The sequence below is a fragment of the Hyaena hyaena genome, unplaced genomic scaffold (assembly GCF_003009895.1).
Source record: "Hyaena hyaena isolate Hyena2069 unplaced genomic scaffold, ASM300989v1 scaffold_77, whole genome shotgun sequence".
Classification (NCBI taxonomy): Eukaryota; Metazoa; Chordata; class Mammalia; order Carnivora; family Hyaenidae; genus Hyaena; species Hyaena hyaena.
The window spans coordinates 1,849,780-1,875,177 of record NW_024080708.1 but is presented as its reverse complement, the minus strand read 5'-3'; the positions used below and the strand labels follow the sequence as shown (position 1 = coordinate 1,875,177).

Genomic DNA, 25,398 nt, shown 5'->3' with positions numbered 1-25,398 from the left:
ACTTGGAGATAAAGGAATCCTCATGCACTGTTCGTGGGAGTGTAAATTGGTGCAGCCATTGGGGAAAACAGTATAGAGGTTCCTCAAAAAATTAAAAATAGAATTACCACATTATCCAGTAATTCTACTACTGGGTATTTAGAACAAACTGGTCGTTGCCAGAGGAGAGGTGGGTTGGGGGTGGGTGAAATAGATAAAGGGGATTAAAAGTACTGACTTATGATGAACAATGAATAATGTATTGAATTGTTGGATTACTCAAACAAAACAAAAACACTAATTCAAAAAGATATACTCACCCCTCTGTTTATTGTAGCATTATTTACAATAGCCAAGATATGGAAGAAGCCCAGCTGTCCATCAATAGGTGAACAGATAAAGAAGATGTGGTATACACACACATACACACACATACAATACACACGCAAAGGAATATTATTCAGCCATAAAAAAAAAATGAGATCTTGTCATCTACAACAACATGGATGGATCTAGAGGATATAATACTAAGTGAAATAGCTCAGAGAAAGAGAAATACCATAGGAGTTCACTCATACATGGAATTTAAGAAACAAACAAATGAGCAAAGGGAAAAAGAGATGAACAAAAAACCAGACTCTTGAATACAGAGAACAAACTGGTCGTTGCCAGAGGAGAGCTGGGTTGGGGGTGGGTGAAATAGATAAAGGGGATTAAAAGTACTGACTTATGATGAACAATGAATAATGTATTGAATTGTTGGATTACTGTATTGTACACCTGAAACTAATATAATACTGTTTGTTAACTATACTTTAATAAAAAAAATAAAATTAAAGAAACACACTCATGTTAAGATTGCTAAAACAGAAATAAATGATCATAAACTCAATAGATCTTGAGTATGTGTTAGCAACTCTAGACAATATGAATACAACTCTGAATAATATAAACATAAAGAATATTTATTGACAAAAAAAAATATCAGTGGCAGCAAGGCAGAGAAGTAACACCTATGGTCTTCCTGGAACAAATACCCTGCCATTTCATTAACTGTGTATCAGGGAAGAAACAAGTTAGTGTCATCTTAATCACATGTGGGCATTGCTGTGATGGTTCCCCAAAGTGAAAATGTATATACACAGTGGCAAATGCCTGTGTATAAAGAGAATTTTAAAATAAGCTCAAATCAACAGGCTATGTAGAGAAAAGGAATCAGTGGTAAATTGAAAATAGACATTTTGAAAAGGCTGCTTTAGAGTGCCCTGCCTATTGTCTAAACAAAAAGTATGCCTGAGAATAATTCCCCAGACAGATTCAAAGAAAAATGTTCTTCAGCACTGAAACTGGCAGACTGATGGCAACCACACCCCTTCCTTTCTCATTGATGAACAAAACAGCAGACAGAAATTAGTCCTGGGGTTTGGAATCCTTTAGTAGAGAAAGAGACTAGATAACACACAGGCTTCCCAAATAAGCATCACTTCTTCCCATCTGATGTTCCATTGCCCAGGACTCATTTAATGCCTAATGTTGTCAACCAATTCCATTAGGGAAAAAATATATATATTTAAATCTCTTTAAGGGCAGGGACCATATTTTATTTATCTCCAAATACATGATATCTAACAATGCCTTTATAGATAAATATAAATATAAATACTGACTAAATTAATGAATCAAATGAGGTCATAATGTTTTGTCAATAGCCATAATAGTAGATCAGAGCTTACTTAAATTTCGTATACTGATGATTCCATGGAAACAGGTACCCGTGGTTTGGATGGTCCCCCTGGACCAGATGGATTGCAGGGTCCCCCAGGCCCCCCAGGAACCTCCTCTATTGCCCATGGATTCCTCATCACACGTCACAGCCAGACAACAGATGCACCACAGTGCCCACATGGAACTGTCCATATTTATGAAGGCTTTTCTCTCCTGTATGTTCAAGGAAATAAAAGAGCTCACGGTCAAGACTTGGGTGAGATAATTGGCATCTTAATTTTTTACTGTGCATTGTGTTTTGTTTTGAAAATCCTCTTGGGTTCTAGAATAGACTTGGACGAAGTATATCTCTCTATTCTCTTGGGGCTTCCAAATTGAAGACAATGTCAACAGCAGCTGAATATATTCACTGTAAGTTTTAACTAAGTAATATTTTACTTTAAGAGCATTAGTTAGCTAGTGTAAGGTGGAATTCTTGGCCTAAAGCAGCACATTTGGGGAAGGGCCACATGTACTTTTAGCTTAGTTATTAAGGACATAGATTCTCTGGGCTCTATATAGTCTAGTAGCTACTTGAGACAGCAGTGTTTACAACTCAGAGGAGATAGTTTCCTTTTCTCTAACACTGGTCTTCATCAAGTTGAAAGATAAGTTCTGAAGAGAATCTTGGTTTTTAAATAAAAACAATAAGGTCATTTCTTAATGATGCTAGCTTATAGTTCCTAAAATAAGTGCCTTAGCTTTGTAAAGTATTACCAGAGCAGATTAAAACTACACAAAGCACCATATTTCTATATAAAATCCACTTCATTTAGTGGGTTCCTGTGTATCTTCTCTATACTGTGGTAGGCAGTTTGGTTGATGGGATCAGCCTAGACTGGATGGATGACTCTCAAGACCTCTTCCAATCCTTAAGATTTGTGGAATTTTGACTTTGCATTTTGAGGCCCCATTGTTTGACCAACAGCTGCCAATTTTAGGGATCATTATCCCCTTTGCTTCCATAAGGACATATAAGAGGATAACCTGGGCTCCAAGTTTCTGGGGTCTCATGGTAGAAGGCCTCCTGAGGTCTCTTTAGCTAGACTATTCTGTGAAAATGTTCTGCAACAACAGAATCCTCTACTCACTCTGTTCCCAGGGCACGTGGCCACACCTGCCAGGCAGTGCATACCCACTTACATGGAAACCGAGGTCATTTTATGAAGCCAAATAAAGTAGGAGTTTGCTCACCAACTTTATTATCCTACTTCTGCTTTTTCTTTGTCTGCTTTTTATCTTTTCTCTGCTACTTTGCCTTTCCTTTTTATACTTTTTTTATGTAACATCTTCCTTTTCTAATTTCATAATTGAAAAGCTTCATTGTAAAAGCATTCTTACCTTTTACATAAATTTCTCTAGTCCTCCCATAAAATTCTTCTCCTTTTAGTCCATCCTCTCTTCACTATCAGCATCTTAACTTATACCCATAATTAAGCCTGTAAACTTCAAATTTCTCTCCTGTCAATTCAAGGAAACATTAGAAAGCTTTGAGTACCATGAAATTCAAAAATATAATTCAAAGTGAAAATGGAATCTGCTATCCAGTATGTTACTGTAACTTTTCAAAATGCATGTATTTGGTCAAACAAGGGCTGTCATAATATGCATTCAGACTTGGAGGCTACAGACAGGCCCCGTCTCAGGTACAATTTAACCCTCTGACATGGGAATGCGATGATATAGGGCCCAAGATGCTAAGGGTTATCCTAGACTGCAGAATCTCTTCTATGGCTCACGCAAGGATCAAACTAGAGAAAGCTCGATCCAAAGAATGGAGCAAATAATGGAAGCAACTATAGGTTTTATTTAAAGAAACAATTACCTGATCACTTAAATACAGTCTATGTTGGATTAGTGAAAGGATTATGGTGTGTAAAAAGAGATGGTGGAGGTAACAGATTGAATACTAAAACTGTTCTGTATTGAAGCAAAAAAATGCTAAGAACCATTAGTCTATTAAAGCCTTATAATTGTAAGAATATGGGAGGCATTGAGAATTCATGAGATTTTTCTTCAAAATTTTCTTTGAAAACTTAGAGACTACACAGAGTTCTGCATCATTTTAAGCAGCCTAAAGCACAAATGTAACCAAGTACCCCTGTCTCATCATTGTGAGCCTTCCTTTTTTGTACCTTTTCCTTTTCATTTCTTTCTGAGACCAGGAATATTTCCAGTTATGTCCTCAATGAGGTGGTAATGTGAGTTTTATTTCTTAAATACTTTATAAATAAAAAGTACTTAGATGTCCATTCTCCAATTTGATTTTCACAACTCTGGTCAAGAAAGATATAGGACAAGTATTATTTTCCTCTATTTTATATGCAAAAATAGAGTGTCGTATGGAAGAGATGAATCACTGGGTTCTACTCCTGAAGCCAAAACTACATTGTATGTTAACTAACTTAGATTTAAATAAATAAAGAAAGAATAAAGACCATTTAAATGGGGGAAAAGTTCATGTACTTTAAAAAATGCTTATTGTTAGGTTTCAAATCATTATACTGGATACAGTTCAAAGCATGATAAAAAGTTTGTTTTTAAATATAAATATTCGCAAAACACTATACATGACAGCTGGTAACATTTGAAATGCGGTTTGCAAAGTCCCAGGCTCCAGTATCACAAAGTAGAGTATAGAAAGGTGGTTTTGGAGCCAAGAGACAATAACCAGTATCTTAATAACTGGCATAGTATCAATTTAAAATTACAATGAACAATTTTATATCTAAACTTAAAAATGTGTGAGGGGGTACATGGTTCTTTGGTGAATAAAAGAAAAGTGGTCTAATTACTGGTAGAGATAACCTCTCTTGCCCTAACCAGTTCTGAAATGTTTTTCCCCTCACATCCTTCCTTTCTCTTTATTTTTTTTTCCTTTTTATTATTCACCTCCAAACCTGTTTGTGGTTGCTGTGCGTATTGGTCAGTTGTCCCTAGGCTGAAAGGAGATTGCAAAAACAAACAAGATAACAGTATACTGGACATGTCTTGGAAGGAGAGAGGGTGTCTTGGAGAGGAAGTACTAGTAACATATTATAAGAATTCTGTGTGCTCTTCACTTGTTCACAATAGATTACCCAATATTTTCCATGAGATACTATTGTTATAAATGCATCACCAGCGTAAAAATGGCATTGGGGAATATATAATGAATTGCAGCAATAAATACCTAAATAAATTATAAGATATGTCCTGATTTTAGAAATGTTACTAATGTAAGTAAGTGTGCATCCTATAATTGAAGAACTAAAGTATATTTATTATCTAAGAAGTGTGGGCAAGTTTCTCTTTGAAAGGTTGTTAGGGTTTCAAAAGCAACTAAAATATCATCATAGTATAGTCCTTCATCCTTTTCTCCCTAATTCTTCCTAGGGACGGCTGGCAGCTGCCTTCGTCGCTTCAGTACCATGCCTTTCATGTTCTGCAACATCAATAATGTTTGCAACTTTGCTTCAAGAAATGACTATTCTTACTGGCTGTCCACCCCAGAGCCCATGCCAATGAGCATGGAGCCCCTGAAGGGCCAGAGCATCCAGCCATTCATTAGTCGGTGAGATCCTGGTATAGCTTTGACTTTTACCAATCCCCAGTTAATGTAGCTAGTCAGAAGTGAATCTAAAACTAAGAATTTGATCATATTCTTCCAAGGTTAGGTAGGACAGAAGTGCCTTTATAATATTCAATTAGGTGTGTAGTTTAAGCCATATTAATTGGGGTTTTGCTTTTGACCAAACCCTATGATAGACATAGTATAATATACAAAGAAATCAAACTAATCATTAGGCAAATATATGTAAATTAACTTAATATATATCAGGCTTGGCTAAGTGCTACAGTAGATGTAATAAAATGTTATGAAAGCATAAGGAAAAGGATGTTTCATTTTAACTGAACAAATCTAGGATGACTATATGGAAGAAATGTATTTTAACCTGGTTAGAACTTGAAGGATGGGAAGGACTTAAGACACAGGTAGTTATAAGGGGGAGGGGCATACTAGACAGAGAACATGGGAATGGGTAGTAGATTGATGTATCTATAATGTAGTTTGTAAATGTTGCATAGGAAGAAGACAGTGGAAAGTTAGCTTGGACCCAGATTGCAGAAGACTTTCATGAAATGTCAGATTTTAGTTTGGGATTTATCTAGTATATAAGGGGAAGCCCAAAAGCTTTTGAGCTATATTTCAGAGAGATTACAGAGCAATTGGAAATGTAACATGGGGATAGTTACATTGCAGTGGGGATAGTCCTAAAACAGACCAGTTAGATTGAAGGTATTGCTATAGTCCTGGTGGGAATGGATTGAAACTGTCAGTGGGGAATATGTATCACTTTAATAGAAGAGATAGTTTTTGGCAGTTGATTAGTTATGGGAGGGAGGAAGTGATAGCTGAGGTTTAAAGCATGAATAACTAACAGGAGAGTGATACCATTCATGGAGCTTTTCTAGAGTTTTGCCACAATAGAATTCTAGTTCAACTCAATCTTCTAGGCTTATGAGATATTTCCATTTTCATTGTGATCATGACGCAACTAATTTAGGTGTCCACTAACTATCAAGGATGAATCATTGGAAAGTCTAGTTTCTTTGACATTGAATATAAAGGTTAAACCTAGTTCAACTTCTCTTAGAAGCAAATTCACAGTGCTCTTTTTAATGCAGTTGCCCAGATTTGGGAAGAATTTATTTTTTGTGATTTTTATCAGCCCCAACTCTTGGGAGTAAAAGGTCCTTTAAAGGTATTCCCTGTTTTGTAGATAAACTTCACCGAATTGGTTCAGTCATATGTCAGAAAGTCCCTTCATGCTTTTTATTAAAGATTCAGTAGACTCACCTATATTTACTTTGTTGCTGCTTTACTTGATTTTTTAGATTTTAAGCCACATCTCCTAGGGCCTGGGTAGCTGCCCAGCATTCTGGAAATGCTGTTTTTCTCTCTATATGGCCAAATGGTTAATAAATATCCTTTGGACCAAAAATAATGGGTGGGGATTGAGAAAGTGTCTGTTTCTTGTCTTTTCCAGCTCACCAGACATTGTTCTTACCACAGTTTCAGCATTACTAAATGTCTACCCTCCAGTTGGGCACACTGACAGCAAGTAGTGTGGGCAATACACTAAGCCAAACTCTTACAGCAATTACGGCATTGAGTGTAGCAAGTATGAATACAAATTTAGGGCAGAATGGAAAATGAAAATGCTCTAGCAGGGGCTGTGTAGTTTCTTGAAAAAAGCTTACAGTTTTCGTTTATAACTTTATTGTGTACATGAGGAGACAGACTTTATGCAAAAGCAATTCTCGAAGTGCATTTTAATCTTGCTTTTGTGAGCACTGAAGACACTTTAATGGGTTTCTGTACCAGGAAGGCTTCCAAAGAAGAGGGACTGCGGTTTCCCACGTACTCACTGTGTAGACTGTGTTCCCCTCCCTTCCCATTACCAGATGCGCAGTATGTGAAGCTCCCGCAGTGGTGATTGCAGTTCACAGTCAGACCATCCAGATTCCTCACTGCCCTCAGGGATGGGATTCTCTCTGGATTGGCTATTCCTTCATGATGGTATGAAATACTCTTCCTTATCTTTGTCATCACAGCTGACGATCATATCTGTGTATCTTCCCAATATGAGGAATCCCTGTTATTTGCATAGTAAGAAGCTTGAGCCTCAAATAGCTTCTGTCCAAATATTGTGTTTCGCTTCACATATTTTCTGGAACATATTTTCATAATTCGACTGTTGCATTTGTCGAGTACCCTTGGTGTGGATACTGTTCTCTTACCTCTTGCCCCAATTTCTTCACTGGATTTGAATATTTGCCCAAATTCAGCACATATCTTTGGGTATGTACTAAGGTATTATAGCACCTGGGTACTGTGGCACATTTTTCCTTATCTTTCTAGCACACAAGCGCAGGAGCCGAGGGCTCAGGTCAAGCCCTGGCCTCTCCTGGTTCCTGCTTGGAAGAGTTTCGTTCAGCTCCTTTCATTGAATGTCACGGGCGGGGTACCTGCAACTACTATGCCAACTCCTACAGCTTTTGGCTTGCAACTGTAGATGTGTCAGACATGTTCAGGTAAGGTACTTAGGGCTTTAGTTTAGGTCCTAAGCTTCCTTCGGAGATACTGAGGAGAGAAGCAATTCATGGAAGGTTTATAACCAATAAATGTTAAGAATTTAGTGGACTGTGGGTTTTTTTGTTTGTTTTTGTTTTTTATTTCCACTTGTTCTTTTAAAAAACCTGACTCAGGTCAGAAAAACAGAAGTGGCTAATATTCTGTATGTGCAGTTTCAGATGGCTTGGTAATAATCCTTCAGTAGCAAAATAGACAAAGCAAGGAAAGGTTATGTGACCTGCTCAATAATAACTGAGCTGCTCAACTCGACTGAAACCACCCCAGGAATTAAAGTATAATACGATCCCCGCTCCAGCCCAGTGATCTCTTTTCCCAGGATGTTTTTAAGGCTCTCATCCAAGTGTTTGAATAAGACCACATATAGTATATGTACTTCAGGATATTTCAATCTATTGGATTTTTTTGATTTAAATTAATTTTTATATATTGCTCCTTTTGAGTTATCCTTACTTGATATTTTTCTTACAATCATCATTATGGATTTAATCTGCATTATTGTTTTATCATTTATTTACCACCAATTGCCCAGATCTCCCTCATTCTAGGACTATTAGAGAAATGTATAAGAGAAAAAGAGGGTGAGACAAATAAAGATAATAGTGGTAGAGAGAAGAGTCACTAATGGCTCTTAAGCCATACCAGTTACTGCACTAGATCACATTGCTCTGAATTAATCATTAAGTCATAGGGAGAGCTACTTAAGCACAAATAGAATGTCTTGGTGTGAATTTGAACCAGTAATAGAAGTGAAATACCAGGAACATCTAATTTGATTGTCTTGTTTCTTATTTTCCAGCAAACCTCAGTCAGAAACACTGAAAGCAGGAGACTTGAGGACACGAATTAGCCGATGTCAAGTGTGCATGAAGAGGACATAACATTTTGAAGAATTCCTTGTGTGTTTTTAAATGTGATATATATACATACATACATATATATATATATGTATATATATATATACACATATATATATATATAAAATTCCCAGGATGCAATGTCTCACTCTTCCCAACTATACCAGTGCTGCCACCAATGGTGCTACTATATATGACCAAGAGGACATACTGACTAGTAACCATGAAGATTCAGATGTACCTCAACAATGTGCCAGAGCAAGGTCTCTATTATCTCTCTATGAACGAAATAAGGAAATGAATTTACTTTTTGGGTCCAGAATGACTTTCCCCAAGGATTGTAAGATGAAGATTATATATTTTTCCCAGTAACTAAAACAGCACGTTTAAAATTCAATTAAGAGAAGAATCACACTGAGTAAAATAAAAGACTGCAGTTTGGGGGAAGAATTCTTTTTCATGGTGCTACTAATCCTACTGTATCCCAGGTGTTTAATATAAAAGTGTTAAGCTTATTTTGCTCTGTAAGTAAAGAATGTGTATATTGTGTAAACAGCCTTTTAGCTCAAAATGTCGAGTCATTTAGATGTGGCCTGACACGAAGCACTCTTTCCAGACAACCTAGGAAAACCTAGAATACAGACAAGAGTTTGTATCCATGTTTATCAAAGTGAGAGAACTTATATTCTTGCATCAAGTTACTACCGAGAGTAAGTTTATTTTAATGCCTATCCCCTAAGTTCGTATTTGACTTTTTGGAAAAAAAAATAGGTCCTTTTTTGTCACTTTAATCGGAATTTTAAATGTTCATGTTACATACCAAATTATAATATCTAATAGAGCAATTTCTCTTTTGCTGTATTCTTCAAGACTCTTAATATCAGATGCCCCCCCCCCTTTTTAATGTTTCTTACATCTTGTTTTTGCTCATCCCTGACTAGGCAAAGTTTCTCCCAAATAATTTCAAAAACAAAATATGCCCAAAAAATGATGATTTGTTCCCTGTGCTGCTTCTGTAAGAATTATTCTCCTGTGGTCTTTGCTTGTACAAGAACTGGGAAGACTATACTTGGCTAGTCGTCTCTCTTCAATTATGAAGCCAATTGATGTTTCTTCCTCTTTTTTATTTTAAACATTTTATTATAAATAGTCATAGAGTACCTTATTTCCCTAACTGTCCTCTTTTCACTTCATGTTTTTTAACTCACCAGTATCAACTTAATTAAAGATATCATGTGTCATAAAAATGCATCATTGTGTATCTCTTCAGGCTATGTGTAAAAACCTGCGCATTTCCAGATAGACCACACATCTGCACATCAGCAAGCAGTCCCTTCTTGGAAGAATCACTTACAGCAGTTCCCAAAGAAGTTTCTGCAGATTTTGATTACTCTCATAGCTGATAGAAAATGTAGAGAAATGTAAATTTTTTTTCTAATAAAACAACCCATTGGAAAGTATTTTTGAGATAATACATTTATCAACAATATTGTGTTGCTGGCTAAGAAAGGAAGCAGAACTACTTTCTAGTTAGGAGAGAATTCGTTAATAATATTTAAAGCAGATTAGTGAGTTAATATTCCTGACGATTAACAATGAACACATGTAGCTCTCCAGTTGAGAACTTGCTAAAAAGTAAGAGGCATTAAAAATCTCTATAAGAAAATTTGTAGTTCAATTAAAATATGAAGCAACAAAAGCAATTTTCAGAATTTTAGACCCTAATATGAACCCATGCAAAAGCTATAGCTTGGAGTCTATTGTCATAGAAGGTAGATTCTAAACAATGTTCTCTACTTATTACTGTTGATGTCAAGCTAGCCAAGTGCAAATTCAAGCTTTAGTTTTCCATGTAGCCATATGAGTGAACACACTAATGGGTAATTGTAAATGAAAACACCATATTACATCATGTAGATTTTCCTATGTGCCATACACGTGAAGGTTACTCCTTGCGTCACAGTTGCAAGCACTAACGTCAGAGATCTTGCTCTTTCTGGTTTTCTCTCTCATTTGTATCTGGTTGAAAACCTTGCCTCCAAAAGAACCTAACATTTTAATAGTTGCATGTGCAGCTAGTCTATGTGTTTCTTAACCACCACCCCCACCCAACTGTCCCCAGTCCTGCTTTGTTGTTTAAAGTACATGAATCCAATCCACTGCAAGACCTTAACATTGTTGATCCTCCCTTGCCACTGATCATACAGAGATTATTCTGATGTAGCTGCTCTAATTGTTACCTATAGTGAGTTTTGTAGTCATACGTGCTTAATGGTTTTCCTGTGGAAGCGAGCAATGAATGAGCTGTTCTTGCTTCATCAGATACAAGTAGTTACTACACGACATCTACAAACCAAGTGATATATATATAGATACTTGGTGTCACTCATCACTTCTGAGCTTCCAAAAGAGGTTCTGCTGGACACTCTGTGATTATACAGTGTATTTTCCAATTTGGCCAAATCTGAAGAACCCATTCTATTTCTTGTGGTGTCAGTGAAGTTCTTTGCCTCAATTGGCCTGGTGAATTGAAAACTCGCTGGTTATACCAAGCCATCAGAAGTTTATTCATATGTTAATCACAAGAGGGCACTATTGCCTCTAAAAATAAACAAGTGTGTGTAATGATTTGTTGAGCTCATCTTTGATGGTGGTGGTGAAGTTGTCTGAAGCTCTGCCTCCAGATTCCCTGTTGTAAGCTTCATGCATTCTTTCTTCCTCATAAAGATTGACAGCAAGTATTTTAAAAGGTGGCCCAGTTTCCCAATATCTGCATCCAAAATAAGGGACAGCTTTGCTGTCAAATAATTTCTTAAGAGTCTGATTAGGAGTTGGCTCTGGTAGTACTTCACATGCCTCTCAACACAGAAGGGAAAAGCAATCTCTTTTCTTTGGCCAACACTTCAATTGGCTTTAGCAGAGAAGCTCTGTTTTCATGCTGGACTATATAGACACCTCCATCCCTGGGCAGCTCCAAAATAAATTGAATAGCTGGGAGGAGGCAAGATGGCGGAGAATTAGGGAGCTCCATACATTTCACTCGCCCCAATCTCTCAAACGGAGAAGGCCTGAAGCCATAGGAACCCTTACAGAATCCAGGAGCTTGGGAGGAAAAGGAGACAGAGTGAGAAAACCTTATAGTGTGAGTGCAAAGTGGGGAAGATAAAAACAGGCGGGACTGGAGACACGGAGGGAGGGGAGGGAGCCTCCCTTTGCGGGGAGCCCCGGTGAGTCAAGGAGAAAAGAAAGAGCAGCTGAAGCTGCTCAAGAAACTGTCCCTGTCCCCGGAGAAGAAAAACCTCTGCTCAGGACACAGAGGGATCCGATTTCCAGCTGTCCAGTCTCCCCCACTGAGCGGGACGCACTGGTCCCAGGGGACGCTGGGAGAAACTGCTCCGTTGCTCCCCTGGAGGGTAAGCGCCTTGGTTGAAGCCTCTCGGCTGCTCTTCTGGCTCAGCTTGATCCCCAGTGGGGAGGCAAGAGGCTTGAAACTGCTCAGAGGGACTCTGCCTGGGGGTTTATATTTCAGGCGATATCAATGGGGCACTCGGACCAAGATCTTGAAATGAGGCGTCTCTTGGGACATAGAGCATGGCCCACCCCATGGCACAGGGAGATCGGACCCAAAAGAGTGAGTTGCAACACTTAGTTCAAGAGGGGACTGAGGCACCTCCATTTTTCTCCCCACAGCCACCAAGGCAGGACCTCAGGGAGCAGCCACAGGGACACAGTGGAGGCTAAGACTCGCTTACACCAAAACACGACCAACCCACTAGAAAGCTGCTTTTTTTCTTTTTAACATAACCTTGGCAAAACCAACATGGATGCACTACCGTGATTAACTCTAGATTAATTCTTTCTGTTAAGACATATTTTCCCTTGTCTCATTCATATCCCTCCCCTCTGCTGGACTGGGCACTCTGGTCATTGGTTTGCTTTAACAGTCACATTTAATCCATTCTCTAGATGTATATTCTACACCTCCATCGCTACCTTTGTATCTCTCTCATTGGAGTAATCAGACTATATAGTTTCTCTGAGTAACATTATCTTCGTTTCTTTCTCCTCGCCTCTTGCCATATTCTCTTTCTCTCTCTGAGTTAAGCCTTTTAGTCTCTCTGCCTAGTCATTGTCCAATTTCGCTTCCTCCCCGCCCTGTCATTTCTCCCTTTGTATATGCTCGTCCATAAGTGCTGCATACACCCGGCTCTTTATTTGTAGCTGGGAATTCTGGTTTTATGCCTTTAGACTTTCCTTTGGCTTTTATTTTTTTTTTCTTTTTTCTTTTCTATTCTTCTTTGTTAGTTTTTATTTATTTTTATTTTTATTATTTATTTTCCCTCCTTCCTCTTTTTTTCTTTTTTTGCCCTTCACTTTTTTTTCTTTTTCTTTTTCCCCTTTGGTTTGCATGATTGTTGGATTTGTCTGTGCATTTGTGTGCTTTTCTTCCCTGTGTGTTTGTCTGTCTGTTTTCTTTTCCAGGGCTACCTCAAGAAACAAGCCAAACGACACGTGGTGGAGAGTCCAAATACCACTACGAGTAGGGAAATAAAATAACCAAGGTCTCAACAAGAGAGGCCAAGAGACACCATTCAAAGAAGACTTTCTGAACACACAGGCCCTGGACAGTCAAAGAGCCTTCTTTAATGGAGCAGTACTCGCAGGTGCAGAGTATAACCTTATAAAACTAACAAGAGACAGAAAGCTAACCAAAATGATGAAACGGAAGAATACTCCTCTAAAGAAATTCCAGGAATAAATGACAGCTAAAGAACAGCTCAAAACAGATATAAGCAACATAAGTAAATAAGAATTTAGAACAATAGTCATAAAATTAATCATTCGGCTTGAAAAAGGCATGGAAGACATAAGAGAAACTATTGCTACAAAGGCTATGGACCTTAAAAATAGTTGTGATGAATTTTAAAATGCTATAAATGAGGTGCATAATAAAATAGAGGCGTCCAATGCAAGGATTGAAGAGGCAGAAAGGAGAATAAGTGAACTAGAAGACACAATTATAGAAAAAGAGGAAGCTGAGAGATAAACTGATCCAGGAACACAAAAGGAGAGTTCGAGAGCTGAGCAATACAATCAAACTGAACAGTATCCATATCATAGGAATTCCAGAAGAGGAAGAGGAAGGGAAAGGTAGTGAAGGAGTCCTTGAACAAATTATAGCACAGAACTTCCCCAACCTGAAGAGGGAAGTAGAAGTTGAAATCCAAGAGGCACAGAGAACTCCCCTCAGACTTGACTTGAATTGATCTTCTGGACAACATATCATAGTGAAACTGGCAAAATATAAGGACAAAGAGAGAATTCTGAAAGCAACTAGGGATAAAAGGGCCCTAACATACAAAGGGAGACCTATCAAAGTGGTTACAGACCTATCTACTGAAACGTGGCAGGCCAGAAAGGAATGGCAGGAGATCTTCAATGTGATGAACATAAAAAATATGCAGCCAAGAATCCTCTATCCAGCAAGCCTGTCATTCAGAATAGAAGGAGAGAGAAAAGTCTTCCCAAATAAAAAAATTGAAAGAATTTGTCACCACTACACCAGCCCTACCAGAAATCCTGAGGGGGACTCTCTGAGGGAAATGTTGCAAGGAACGCAAGGTACCAGAGACACCACCACAAGCATGAATTCTACGAAGACTACAGTGAATCCAAATCCATATTTTTCAATAACAACACTGAATGTAAATGGCATAAATGCCCCAATCTAAATACATAGGGTAGCAGAATGGATAAAAAACCAAAGTCTATCTATTTGCTGTCTACAAGAAACATTTTAGACCTGAGGACACCTTCAGACTGAAAGTAAGGGGTGGAGAAATATATATCATGTTACTGGAAGTCAAAAGAAAGCTGGAGTAGCTATACTTATATCAGACAAACTGGACTTTAAAGTAAAGGCAGTAACAAGAGATGAAAAAGGGCATTATATAATAATTACAGGGTATATCCATCAGGAACAGCTAACAATTATAAATGTCTCTGCACCGAATATGGGAGCATCTAAATGCATAAAACAATTAATCACAAACAGAAACAATCTTATGGATAAGAATGTGCTAATAGCAGGGGACTTTAATACTCCACTTACAGCAATGGATAGATCAACTAGACAGAAAAATCACTAAAGAAACAATGGATTTGAATGACACATTGGAACAGATGGATTTGACAGATATATTTTAGAACTATACATCCTGAGGCTATGAAATTCACTTTCTTCTCAAGCACACATGGCACATTCTCCCAGATAGATCAGATACTGGGACATAAAGCAGCCCTCAATAAATATAAAAGAATGACATCATACCATGCACACTTTCAGATCACAATGCTATGAAACTTGAAATCAATCACAGGAAGAAGACTGGAAAACCTCCAAAGATATGGAGGTTAAAGAACACCCTACTAAAGAATGAATGGGCGAATCAGGTAGTTAGGGAAGAAATTAAAAAATATATGGAAACAAATGGAAACGAAGATACAACAATCCAAACTCTATGGGATGCGGCAAAGGCAGTCCTAAGAGGAAAATACATTGCACTCCAAGCCTATTTCAAGAATTTAGGAAAAGTGGAAACACAAAATCTAACAGCGCACCTAAAGGAACTAAAAGGAGAGCAACAAGAGCACCGCAAACCCAGTAGGAGAAAAGAAATAATAAAAATCAGGGCAGAAATAAGCAATATAGAATCCAAAAAAACAAAACAAAACAAAACAAAAAAAAACAGCTGAACAGATCAATAAACCAAGAGTTGGTTTTTTAAAAAATAAAATGGATAAACCTCTAGCCAGGCTTCTCAAAAGGAAAAAAGAGAGCATCCAAATAGACAAACTCATGAATGAAAACAGACTTATTACAACCAACCCCTCAGAAATACAAGCAATTATCAGAGAATACTATGAAAAATTATATGCCAACAAACTGGACAATTTAGAAGAAATGGACAAATCCCTAAACACACTCACTACCAAAATTCACACCAGAAGAGATAGAAAACCTGAACAAACCCATAACTAGTGAAGAAATTGAATCAGTTATGAAGAATCTCCCAACAAATGAGAGCCTTGGGCCAGATGGCTTCCCTGGGGAATTCTACCAGACATTTAAAATAGAATTAATACCCACTATTCTCAAGCTATACCAAAAAATAGAAACCGAAGGAAAACTTCGGGACTCATTTTATGAAGCCAGTATCACTTTTATTTCCAAGCCAGACAGAGACCCAGCAAAAAAAGAGAAATAGAGGTCAATATCCTTGATGAATACAAATGCAAAAATCTTCAACAAGATACTAGCAAATCGAAACCAACAGCATAAAAAAAAAGAATGATCCACTATGATCACGTGGGATTCATTCCTGGGTTACAGAGCTGGTTCAGTTTCACAAATCAATCAATGTGATACATCACATTAACAAAAGAAAAGATAAAAAGCATATGATCCCGTCGATAGATGCAGTAAAAGCATTTGACAAAATACAGTATCACTTCTTAATAAAGACCGTCGAGAAAGTCAGGATAGAAGGAACCTACTTAAACATCATAAAAGCCATCTATTAGAAGCCCTCAGCTAACATCATCCTCAATGGGGAAAACTTAAGAGCTTTCCCCCTGAAATCAGGAACACGACAGGGATGTCCACTCTCACCACTGTTGTTTCACATAGTGCTGGATGTCCTACCATCAGCCATCAGACAACAAAAGGAAATTAAAGACATCAGAAATAGCAAACAAGTCAAACTCTCACTTTTCACAGATGACATGATACTCTACATAGAAAACCCGACAGGCTTCACCAGAAGCCTACTAGAACTGACGCATGAATTCAGCAATGTTGGAGGATACAAAATCAACATACAGAAATCGGTTGCATTTTTATACACCAATAATGAACAACAGAAAGAGAAGTCAAGAAACTGATCCCATTCACAATTGCACAAAAAACCATAAAATACCTAGGAATAAACCTAACCAATGATGTAAAAGATCTGTATGATGAAAACTATAGAAAACTTATTAAGGAAATTGAAGAAGACACAAAGAAATGGAAAAACATTCCATGCTCATGGATTGGAAGAATAAATATTGTTAAAATGTCACTACTACCCAAAGCAATCTACACATTCAATGCAATCCCAATCAAAATTACACCAGCATCCTTCTCAATGCTAGAACAAACTATCCTAAAATGTGTATGAAACCTCAAAAGACCACAAATAACCAATGTAATATTGAAGAAGAAAACCCAAATTGGGAGGCATCACCATCCCAGACTTTAGCCTCTACTACAAAGCTGTAATCATCAATATAGTATGGTTTGGCACAAAAGCAGACACATAGTCCAATGGAATAGAATAGAGAACTCAAAATTGGACCCACAAATGTATGGCCAACTAATCTTTGACAGAGCGGGAAAGAGTATCCAATGGAAAAAAGACAGCCTCTTTAACAGATGGTGCTGGGAGAACTGGACAACAACATTCAGAAGAATGAAACTATATCCTTTTCTCACACTATAAACAAAAATAAACTCAAAATGGATAAAGGACCTGCATGTGAGAACAGAAACTATCAAAACCCTAGAAGAGAAAACAGGAAACAACCTCCTTGACCTCAACCGCAGCAATTTCTTACTTGACACATCCCCAAAGGCAAAGAAATCAAGAGCAAAAATGAACTATTGGGACCTCATCAAGATAAAAACCTTCTGCCTGACAAAGGAAACAAGAAAACTAATAGGCAACCGACAGAATGGGAAAAGATAGTTGCAAATGACATATCAGATAAAGGGCTAGTATCCAAAATCTATAAGGAACTCCCCAAACTCCACACCCAAAAAACAAACAACCCAGTGAAGAAATGGGCAGAAGACATGAACAGACACTTCTCCAAAGAGGACAACCAGATGGCCCACAGACACATGAAACGATGCTCAGTATCCCTCCTCATCAGGGAAATACAAATCAAAACCACACTGAGGTACCACCTCACACCGGTCAGAGTGGCCAAAATGAGCAAATCAGAGGACTCTAGATGCTGGCGAGGATGTGGAGAAACGGGCACCCTCCTACACTGTTGGTGGGAATGTAAACTGGTGCAGCGCCTCTGGAAAACAGTGTGGATATTCCTCAAAAATTTAACACTAGAATTCCCCTATGACCCAGCAATAGCACTCTAGGAATTTCCCTAAGGGATACAGGAGTGCTGATGCATAGGAGCACATGTACCCCAATGTTCACAGCAGCACTCTCAACAATAGCTAAAACACGGAAAGAGCCTAAGTGTCCATCAACGGACGAATGGATCAAGAAGATGTGGTTTATCTATACGATGGAATACTACATGGCAATGAGAAAGAATGAAATCTGGCCATGTGTAGCAACATGGATGGAACGTGAGGGTGTTATGCTGAGCGAAATAAGTGAGGCAGAGAAGGACAGATACCATATGTTTTCACGTATAGGAGGATTAGGAGGAACTTAACGGAGGACCATGGGGGAGAAGAAGGGGAAAATAGTGGGGGAGAGGGAGGGAGGCAAACCATGAGAGACTCTTGAATGCTGAGAACAAACTGAGGGCTGATGGGGGTGGGGGAGAGGGGAAGGGGTGTGATGGGCATGGGTGAGGGCACTTGTGGGGATGAGCACTGGGTGTTATATGGAAACCAACTTGACAATGAACTATTTAAGAAAAAAATATAAAAATAAATTGAATAATATAAGTCATACGTCATTTATTTCAAGTAGTGGTTTCTAGAGTATATTCAGGATGTTTGGAAGGCTTTTCTAGTGGAAGTACTCATAAGTTGGGACACTGAAGGAGTAAATCTAGACAGGCCTGTCTCCCAAGTTCCACAACCACAAACATTCATTAGATATTTACTAGCTGTAGAGCATCATGACAGATAACAATCCAAAATCAACTCAGCCAGAAAGATATGTAGTCACTATAATATATACTTCTAGGAAGATGTATGCCCTTCTCTCTCGACTACCAAATCTTACTAATTCTATGTTAGACTAGGATATATCATGAAGCTTTTTGCAGCATTAGCTGTCCAGAGGAAGCTGGCTCACCAACCTGTTCCCTAACATATGGGAAGCTAAAATCACATTTCTGTAAACTTGACTCTCTTTCTCAACAAGTGCATAGCATGCCCAACACATGACCTAACAGGATGACAAATTGCTGACATGATACCATTTTATGCCAGATCTCCTTTTTGTTTTCCAGATTTGCATGGCATTCTTTGCACTCCTCTCTGCCCCAGAGGGTCCCTGTGCCCTCTGGCCTCTGTTTGAGTTCAACCATTGGGATGCCCTCAGCAAGATAGAAGAGTGAAGGTCAAGACTGACATTAGGGTATTTATTTTCATGGGGGTACATGTAGTGAACTCAGGTTGGCTTATGCTCCTCAATTGAATATTCCTGCTCCCCTTAAGATGATCTGTTCTTTTAACCTATTTCCCATTCTGGTTTCAGTAACTCATTCCTTCTCGTCTCTCCAAGTCTATATTTATGGTGACAAGTCTGCTGCTGCCATGCCGCTAACCCTGATTTCCTCCATTACCTTTTGTGGTTCCCCTACACACCACGTATATCTTTCTGATTAAACTCTCCTCAGATTATACTAATTTAGTGTCTTGTCTTTTTGCTATTGGCAAAATATGCACAACTGCTTCCAGTTTCCTGCAGTTATGCTCCCTTTGGAAAAATGAGGGTGAATTGATAAGACAGACAGGCATAATTAGCATCGTCCATTTTGAACTGAGGAGTGGACCATCAGAAATGTAAATGAACATTACTTCATCTAAGACCCAGCTTACCATGCTTTATGGGAAGCTGTGTTCCAAGGCTCTTAGGGCGAAATGAGGCAAAATATGTTCATCCCGGTTCTAAATTATTTTGCTTTTTCAAATCTTGTCCAACTGGATCTCTAAAAAAGTACATTTTGACTTACCCCCAGGTGGACATTTGCCTTGCCCCATCCTCCTCCGAAAACCTTGCCCCGATTCCTCCTGAGAATTTCAGTTACATCAATGACAGTCTAGATCCTAAGCACTGATAATCTTTGAAAGCTCCAGAAATAAAATTCCTGGGAGTGCGACTTCCACCAGACAAACTTGCCAGGCCAGTTGTACATGCCTGCAGTCAATTAGAAAAGCCCCAAAGTGTTACTAGGCCAAGGAATAAACCATTTAAACCACCTAAAATAAGTGGTTTTCTAGCCTTAAGAGCCTCTGTGAAAGGTGAGCCTGCAGAAGCACTTCAGATCTGCTTCCCTTCTGTTCACCAGTGGTGCAAGGGCAAATACTTACACTGGAGATTGCAGAAGAGGGGACAAGCTCTAAAGCCAAAGGCAGTCTGAGACCACTTGCTAATTTCCAAGCAGGGTCACATGGAGCCTACCAAGAGGTGGCTTTAAAGGTGATACTTTCTTTTGAAGTAAAACAGTTTACTTCGGGCCCAGTAAAGTGCTTGCAGTTGCAAGTCCATCACAAGCGGTAATAGTAAACCAGATGTCAGATCTTTGTCTTTACCGACATAATTTGTCCTTTGATTAAACTCTAAGGAAGACTATTCCTGATGCCTCAGTACCAACAAAAGTAACACCTTACATTTATATAATTGTCATTAAAATGTCATCCATCACACGTTATTTTGTGTGAGCCTCAACACCCCTGATGTATTCAAACAGTGCAAGAATTGGTCTCCATTTACAGATGTAGAAACTGAGCCTTACAAAGGTTAAGTGACACTCCCAAGGTCACAGAACAAGTTACAAAGTTATTTTGCACTCAAAACCTAACCATCGCCTATTAGTCATGAAAATGCCTGTACAAAAGAAAAAAAAAAAGGTCAGAAATCTGTGTGGTGGAGATCCTCGGCACTACAGAGATCTCTGTCGCATGAAAATAATGAGCTGCATGTTTCGGAAACCTCAGTTCCCCGTTAAAGTGCTGTTCACAGCACCTGAGGCCCTCTAGAATTAGCCCTGGGACACAAGGGACTTACAGTGAATTCACTGTACTTCAGGATACTCTTGTCTGTCTGGTCTAAACCTCTGTAGCCAAAGAAACCTTGTGAGTCTGGCCTGGTGCCCACCTCACTTGAGTTTCTTCAGGGCTCTTGAATCCAGACAAGCTCCTGGAATTTACTTGCCCTAGTCCACAAACTCTCCAGTGCTACTGCTACTCCGGTAAGAACTAGGCTGTCTTGATTGTTATGTAAACCTGAGACTATCCAGATGCCATCTATCATCTGTTCTAGATGGTGCAGTAAGTACTATGTGGAGGGGAAGATTTCTTTAGTTCCAACAGGAAAGCTGGTTATATTTTACTTACATTAATACACATAAACACGCAGAAGCAGCTTGAATTCACTAACTATAACCTCCATTGGTCATGTTTCACATGTAGTAGCTCTATTTGGCTCCCTTCAGCGGAAATTTAGACTGGGAATCAGATGAACAAACATCAAGCCAACTGAGCCAAGCAGTATGTGGTTATTTATCAGATTAGAGAGGCAGGAAAAGTTAAAGACAAGTTGGAAAACATCTAGGCGAAAATAGGGCCCTACTTAGTTTATAGTAATCAGTATAGCAGAAAGCCAGGCTTTGAGATTACTGGGTTTAAATATGTTCTTAAATTGACTATGTACTTTCCGATGTGCAGCTGTTGCCCACCTTAAGGCCGGCAACAGCACAGAAAATTCCCCCCATGGAGTGGAAAGAGATAACAGCCTAAAGCCATTTGCAGAAACACATCCTTCTGGTCTGAGAAACCAGTATGTTTTTTTCTGACTTCTTGTAGCAAGCAGAAGCAGCCACGGGCACAAGACAACGTGCTAAGGCCTTTTTTCCTGGCAACTATCAGTTTTTGCTTCATCTATCTCGAAGATCTTTTATTAGGTGCATAAATATTTCGATCGTTATGCCCTTTTGATGAAATAATCTTTTTATCCTTATGATGATGGTAATATGGTGAAGAACATGTTAAGACTCTTTCTCTGAAATCTGCATTGATAACAATATAGCCAACCAGTTTTCTTTGTGTTAGTGTTAGCGTGTATGTTTTTCCCAACCACTTTACTTTTTTAAAAAATTTCTTATTTTTTTCAAATTTTCTTTAAACTTTTTTTTAATATACTTACAACTCCCATACAACACCCAGTGCTCATCCCAACAAGTGCTCTCCTCAATGCCCATCACCCACTCTCCCCTCTCCCCTACCTTTTTAAACAATGTTCATTTATTTATTTTTGAGAGAGAGGGGGAGAGAGAGGGAGAGGGTGTATACACACACAAGTATGTGTACAAGCTGGGGAGGGGCAGAGAGAGAGGGAGACAGAGAATCTGAATCAAGCCCCAGGCTCTGAGCTGTCAGCACAGAGCCCAACATGGGACTCAAACTCACGAACCGTGAAATCATGACCTGAGCCGAAGTTGGACGCTTAACCGGCTGAGTCACCCAGGTGCCCCCATCACTTTACTTTTACTCTTTTCCTGTCTGTATATTTGAAGTACGTTTCTGTGAGGCAGCAAATATATAGTTGGATCTTGCTTTTTTATGCAATCTAACAATCTTTGCCCTTTCGTAGACCACATTTAATGTGCTTTTTGATATGGTTAGGTTTAAATCTATCGTCTTGATATTTGTTTTCTATTTGTATTGTATTTTGCTGACTTTTTAATGCATTGTTTTGGAGAAATGGAGTCTTTTTTTTCTAATTTCATTTTATCTTCTTTGTGGTATAGTAACTGACATTCTGTTTGATTAAGTTAGTGACTGCTTTAGGGTTTATCACAATCTACATTCAAGTTATATAAAACCACCTCACGTACGTGTTAAGAATGTTACAATAGTATTCTTGGCAATTTCTCCCCTCCTGAGCTTTGTGCTATTATTTTCATACACTGTAGTTTTAATATGTTATAAACCCCATACTACATCCTTATTATTTTTGTTTAAACAGTCCATTCTCTTTTTTTATTCGATATAACTTACCTACCATAAAATTTACCCTCTTAAAGTATATAATTAAATGGTTTTTAGCACATTCACAAACCTGTGCAACCATCACTAATTCCAGAACATTTTCATCACACCAAGAAAAAAAAATCATACCTGTTAGCCGTGACTCCGTATTCTCCCCAACCACCCTCCTCCGCCCCCTACTCCATTTCTCCCTCCTTCTCCATCCCCAGGCAACCGCTAATCTACTCTCTAAAGATTTGCCTACTCTGAACAAACTGATAGTTGCACAAGGGGAGGTGGGTGAGGAGATGGGCAAAACCAGTGAAAGAAACTGGGAGGTACAGGCTTCCAATTTTGAAATGAATAAGTCATAGGAATAAAAGGTAAAACACGGGGAATATAGCCAATGATACTGTAATAGCATTGTGTGGTGACAGACGGCAGCTACACTTGTGGTGAGCACAGCATAAGGTAGAGTTATTGAATCACCATGCTGTACACCTGACACTAATGTAATGTTGTGTTTCAACTATACTTCAATGAAAATAGAACAAAATAAAGATTTACCTACTCTAGACATTCCATATAAATAGAATCACATAATATATGGCCCTGTTTTTTTTTCACTTGGCATAATGTTTTCAAGGCTCATTCATCTTGTAACGTGCCAATATTTCATTCCTTTCTTTTTTTTTAGTTGAGGTGAAATTCACATAACATTAAGCTAACAATTTTAAAGCAAACAAGTCAAGTGGAATGTAGTACATTCATAATGTGTGTAATGACCACCTCTATTGGGTTCCAAAACATTTTCATCATCCAAAAAGAAAGCATTCACTTCCCACCCCCCCAAGCCCCTGGCAGCCATTCATCTACTTTCCGTCTCTATGAATTTACTTATTCTGGATGTCTCATATAAATGGAACCATACAATATGTGGCCTTCTTTGTCTGGTTTCTTTCATTTAGTATCGTGTTTTCAAGATTCATCCACATTATGCCACGTATGGGTACTTCAGTCTTTTTTACGTTTAATAATAATTTATTGCATAGATATATCACATTTTGTTTATCGATTTGTCCATTGACATTTGGGTTGCTTCCATCTTTTCGTGATTGTGAATCATGCTGTATGAACATTCATGTACGAGTATTTGTTTTTTTTTTTTTAAATATTTTTTATTTATTTCTAGGAGAGGGAGAGAGAGACAGCATGAGCAGGGGAGGGTCAGAGAGAGAGGCAGATACAGACTCTGAAATAGGCTCCAGGCTCTGAGCTGGCAGTCAGCACAGATCTCGAACCGCGAGATCATGACCTAAGGGAAAGTCGGACGCTTAACCGACTAAGCCACCCAGGCGCCCCACGAGTATTTATTTCAATAACTGTTTTTCAATTCTTTGAGTGTATACCTAGGAGTAGATTTGCTTGGTCATATAGTAAGTTTATGGTTAATTTCTTGAAGAATTTGTCAGACTATTTTCCAACAGCAGATGCACCATTTAAATTCCCACCAGCAATGCATAGAGGTTCTAATTTTTCCACATCCCTTCCAAAACTATTTTTCCATTTTTAAATTACAACCATTCCAGTGTGTATGAGGTGATATCTCATTGTGGTTTTGATTTTCATTTCCCTGATGGTTAATGATGCTGAATATCTTTTTGAGTGCTTGCTGGCCACTTGTATATCTTCTTTAAAGAATATCTATTCAAATTCTTGGCCAATTTTTAAATTGGGTTATTTTTTGTTCTATTGTTGAACTTCAAGTGTACTTTTATATATTCTGAATACTAGTCCCTTATTAGATATTGATTTCTAAATATGTTTTCCCATTCTGTGGGTTGTCTTACAAATTTCTTGTTGGTGTGTTTTAAAGTACAAAAACGATTTTAATTTTGATAGAATTTCACCTATGTGTTTTTCCTCTTGCTGTCTCCTCTTGTGATATCTAAGAAACCATTGCCTTAATCAAGGTCATGAAGATTTACCCCTGTTTTCTTCTAAGAACTTTACAGTTGTAGTTGTAATTCATTCAAATTATTTTTTATACAAGGTGTGAGGTAAGGGCTCAACTTCATTCTTTTGTGTGTGGCTATCCAGCGATTCCATAATCATTTTTTGGAAAGATTATTCTTTTCCCCCATTGCATTGTCTTGGCATTCTTTGAGAAATCAATTGACCATAGATGTATGGACTTACTTTTGGACTCTCAATTCCATTCCATTGACTTATATGTCTATCTTAATGACAGTACCACAGAGTCTTAATTACTGTAAGTTTTTATTAAGCTTTGAAATCATCAACAGTGAGTCTTCCAGCTTTGTTTTTATTCATGATTGAAAAAAGGTCCCTATTCAGGGTCCCTTGTGATTCCATATAAATTTTAGGATCAGCTTGTCACTTCAAGAAAAAAGTCAGCTGGGACTTTGATAGAGTACATTGAATCTCTGCATTACCTGGGAGATACTGTATTTTAACAATACTAAACCTTCCAACCCACAAACACGAGCTCTCTTACCACTTATATAGGTCTTATTTAAGTTTTTTCAATGATGATGTATTATAGCTTTCAGTGTACAAGTCTTGTACTTCTTTAGTTTATTCCTAAGCATTTTATTCCTTTTAGTGCTACTGTAAATAAAATTATTACCTTAATTCTCTTT

At 38.2% G+C, this 25,398-nt stretch overlaps 1 protein-coding gene across 2 annotated transcripts in view; it reads left to right on the top strand.

The window, feature by feature from the left end:
* Positions 1-9,987, top strand: part of COL4A5 (collagen type IV alpha 5 chain) — a 230,249-nt gene extending 220,262 nt beyond the window's left edge. For both annotated transcript variants that reach the window (XM_039233533.1, XM_039233532.1), the window contains 5 exons: positions 1,748-1,960; positions 5,119-5,296; positions 7,192-7,306; positions 7,649-7,821; positions 8,679-9,987. In XM_039233533.1, the coding sequence (XP_039089464.1) occupies positions 1,748-1,960; positions 5,119-5,296; positions 7,192-7,306; positions 7,649-7,821; positions 8,679-8,760 (761 nt within the window). In that variant the 3' untranslated portion in view covers positions 8,761-9,987. The remainder of the gene's footprint in view (positions 1-1,747; positions 1,961-5,118; positions 5,297-7,191; positions 7,307-7,648; positions 7,822-8,678) is intronic.
* The last annotated feature ends 15,411 nt before the right edge of the window (positions 9,988-25,398 follow it).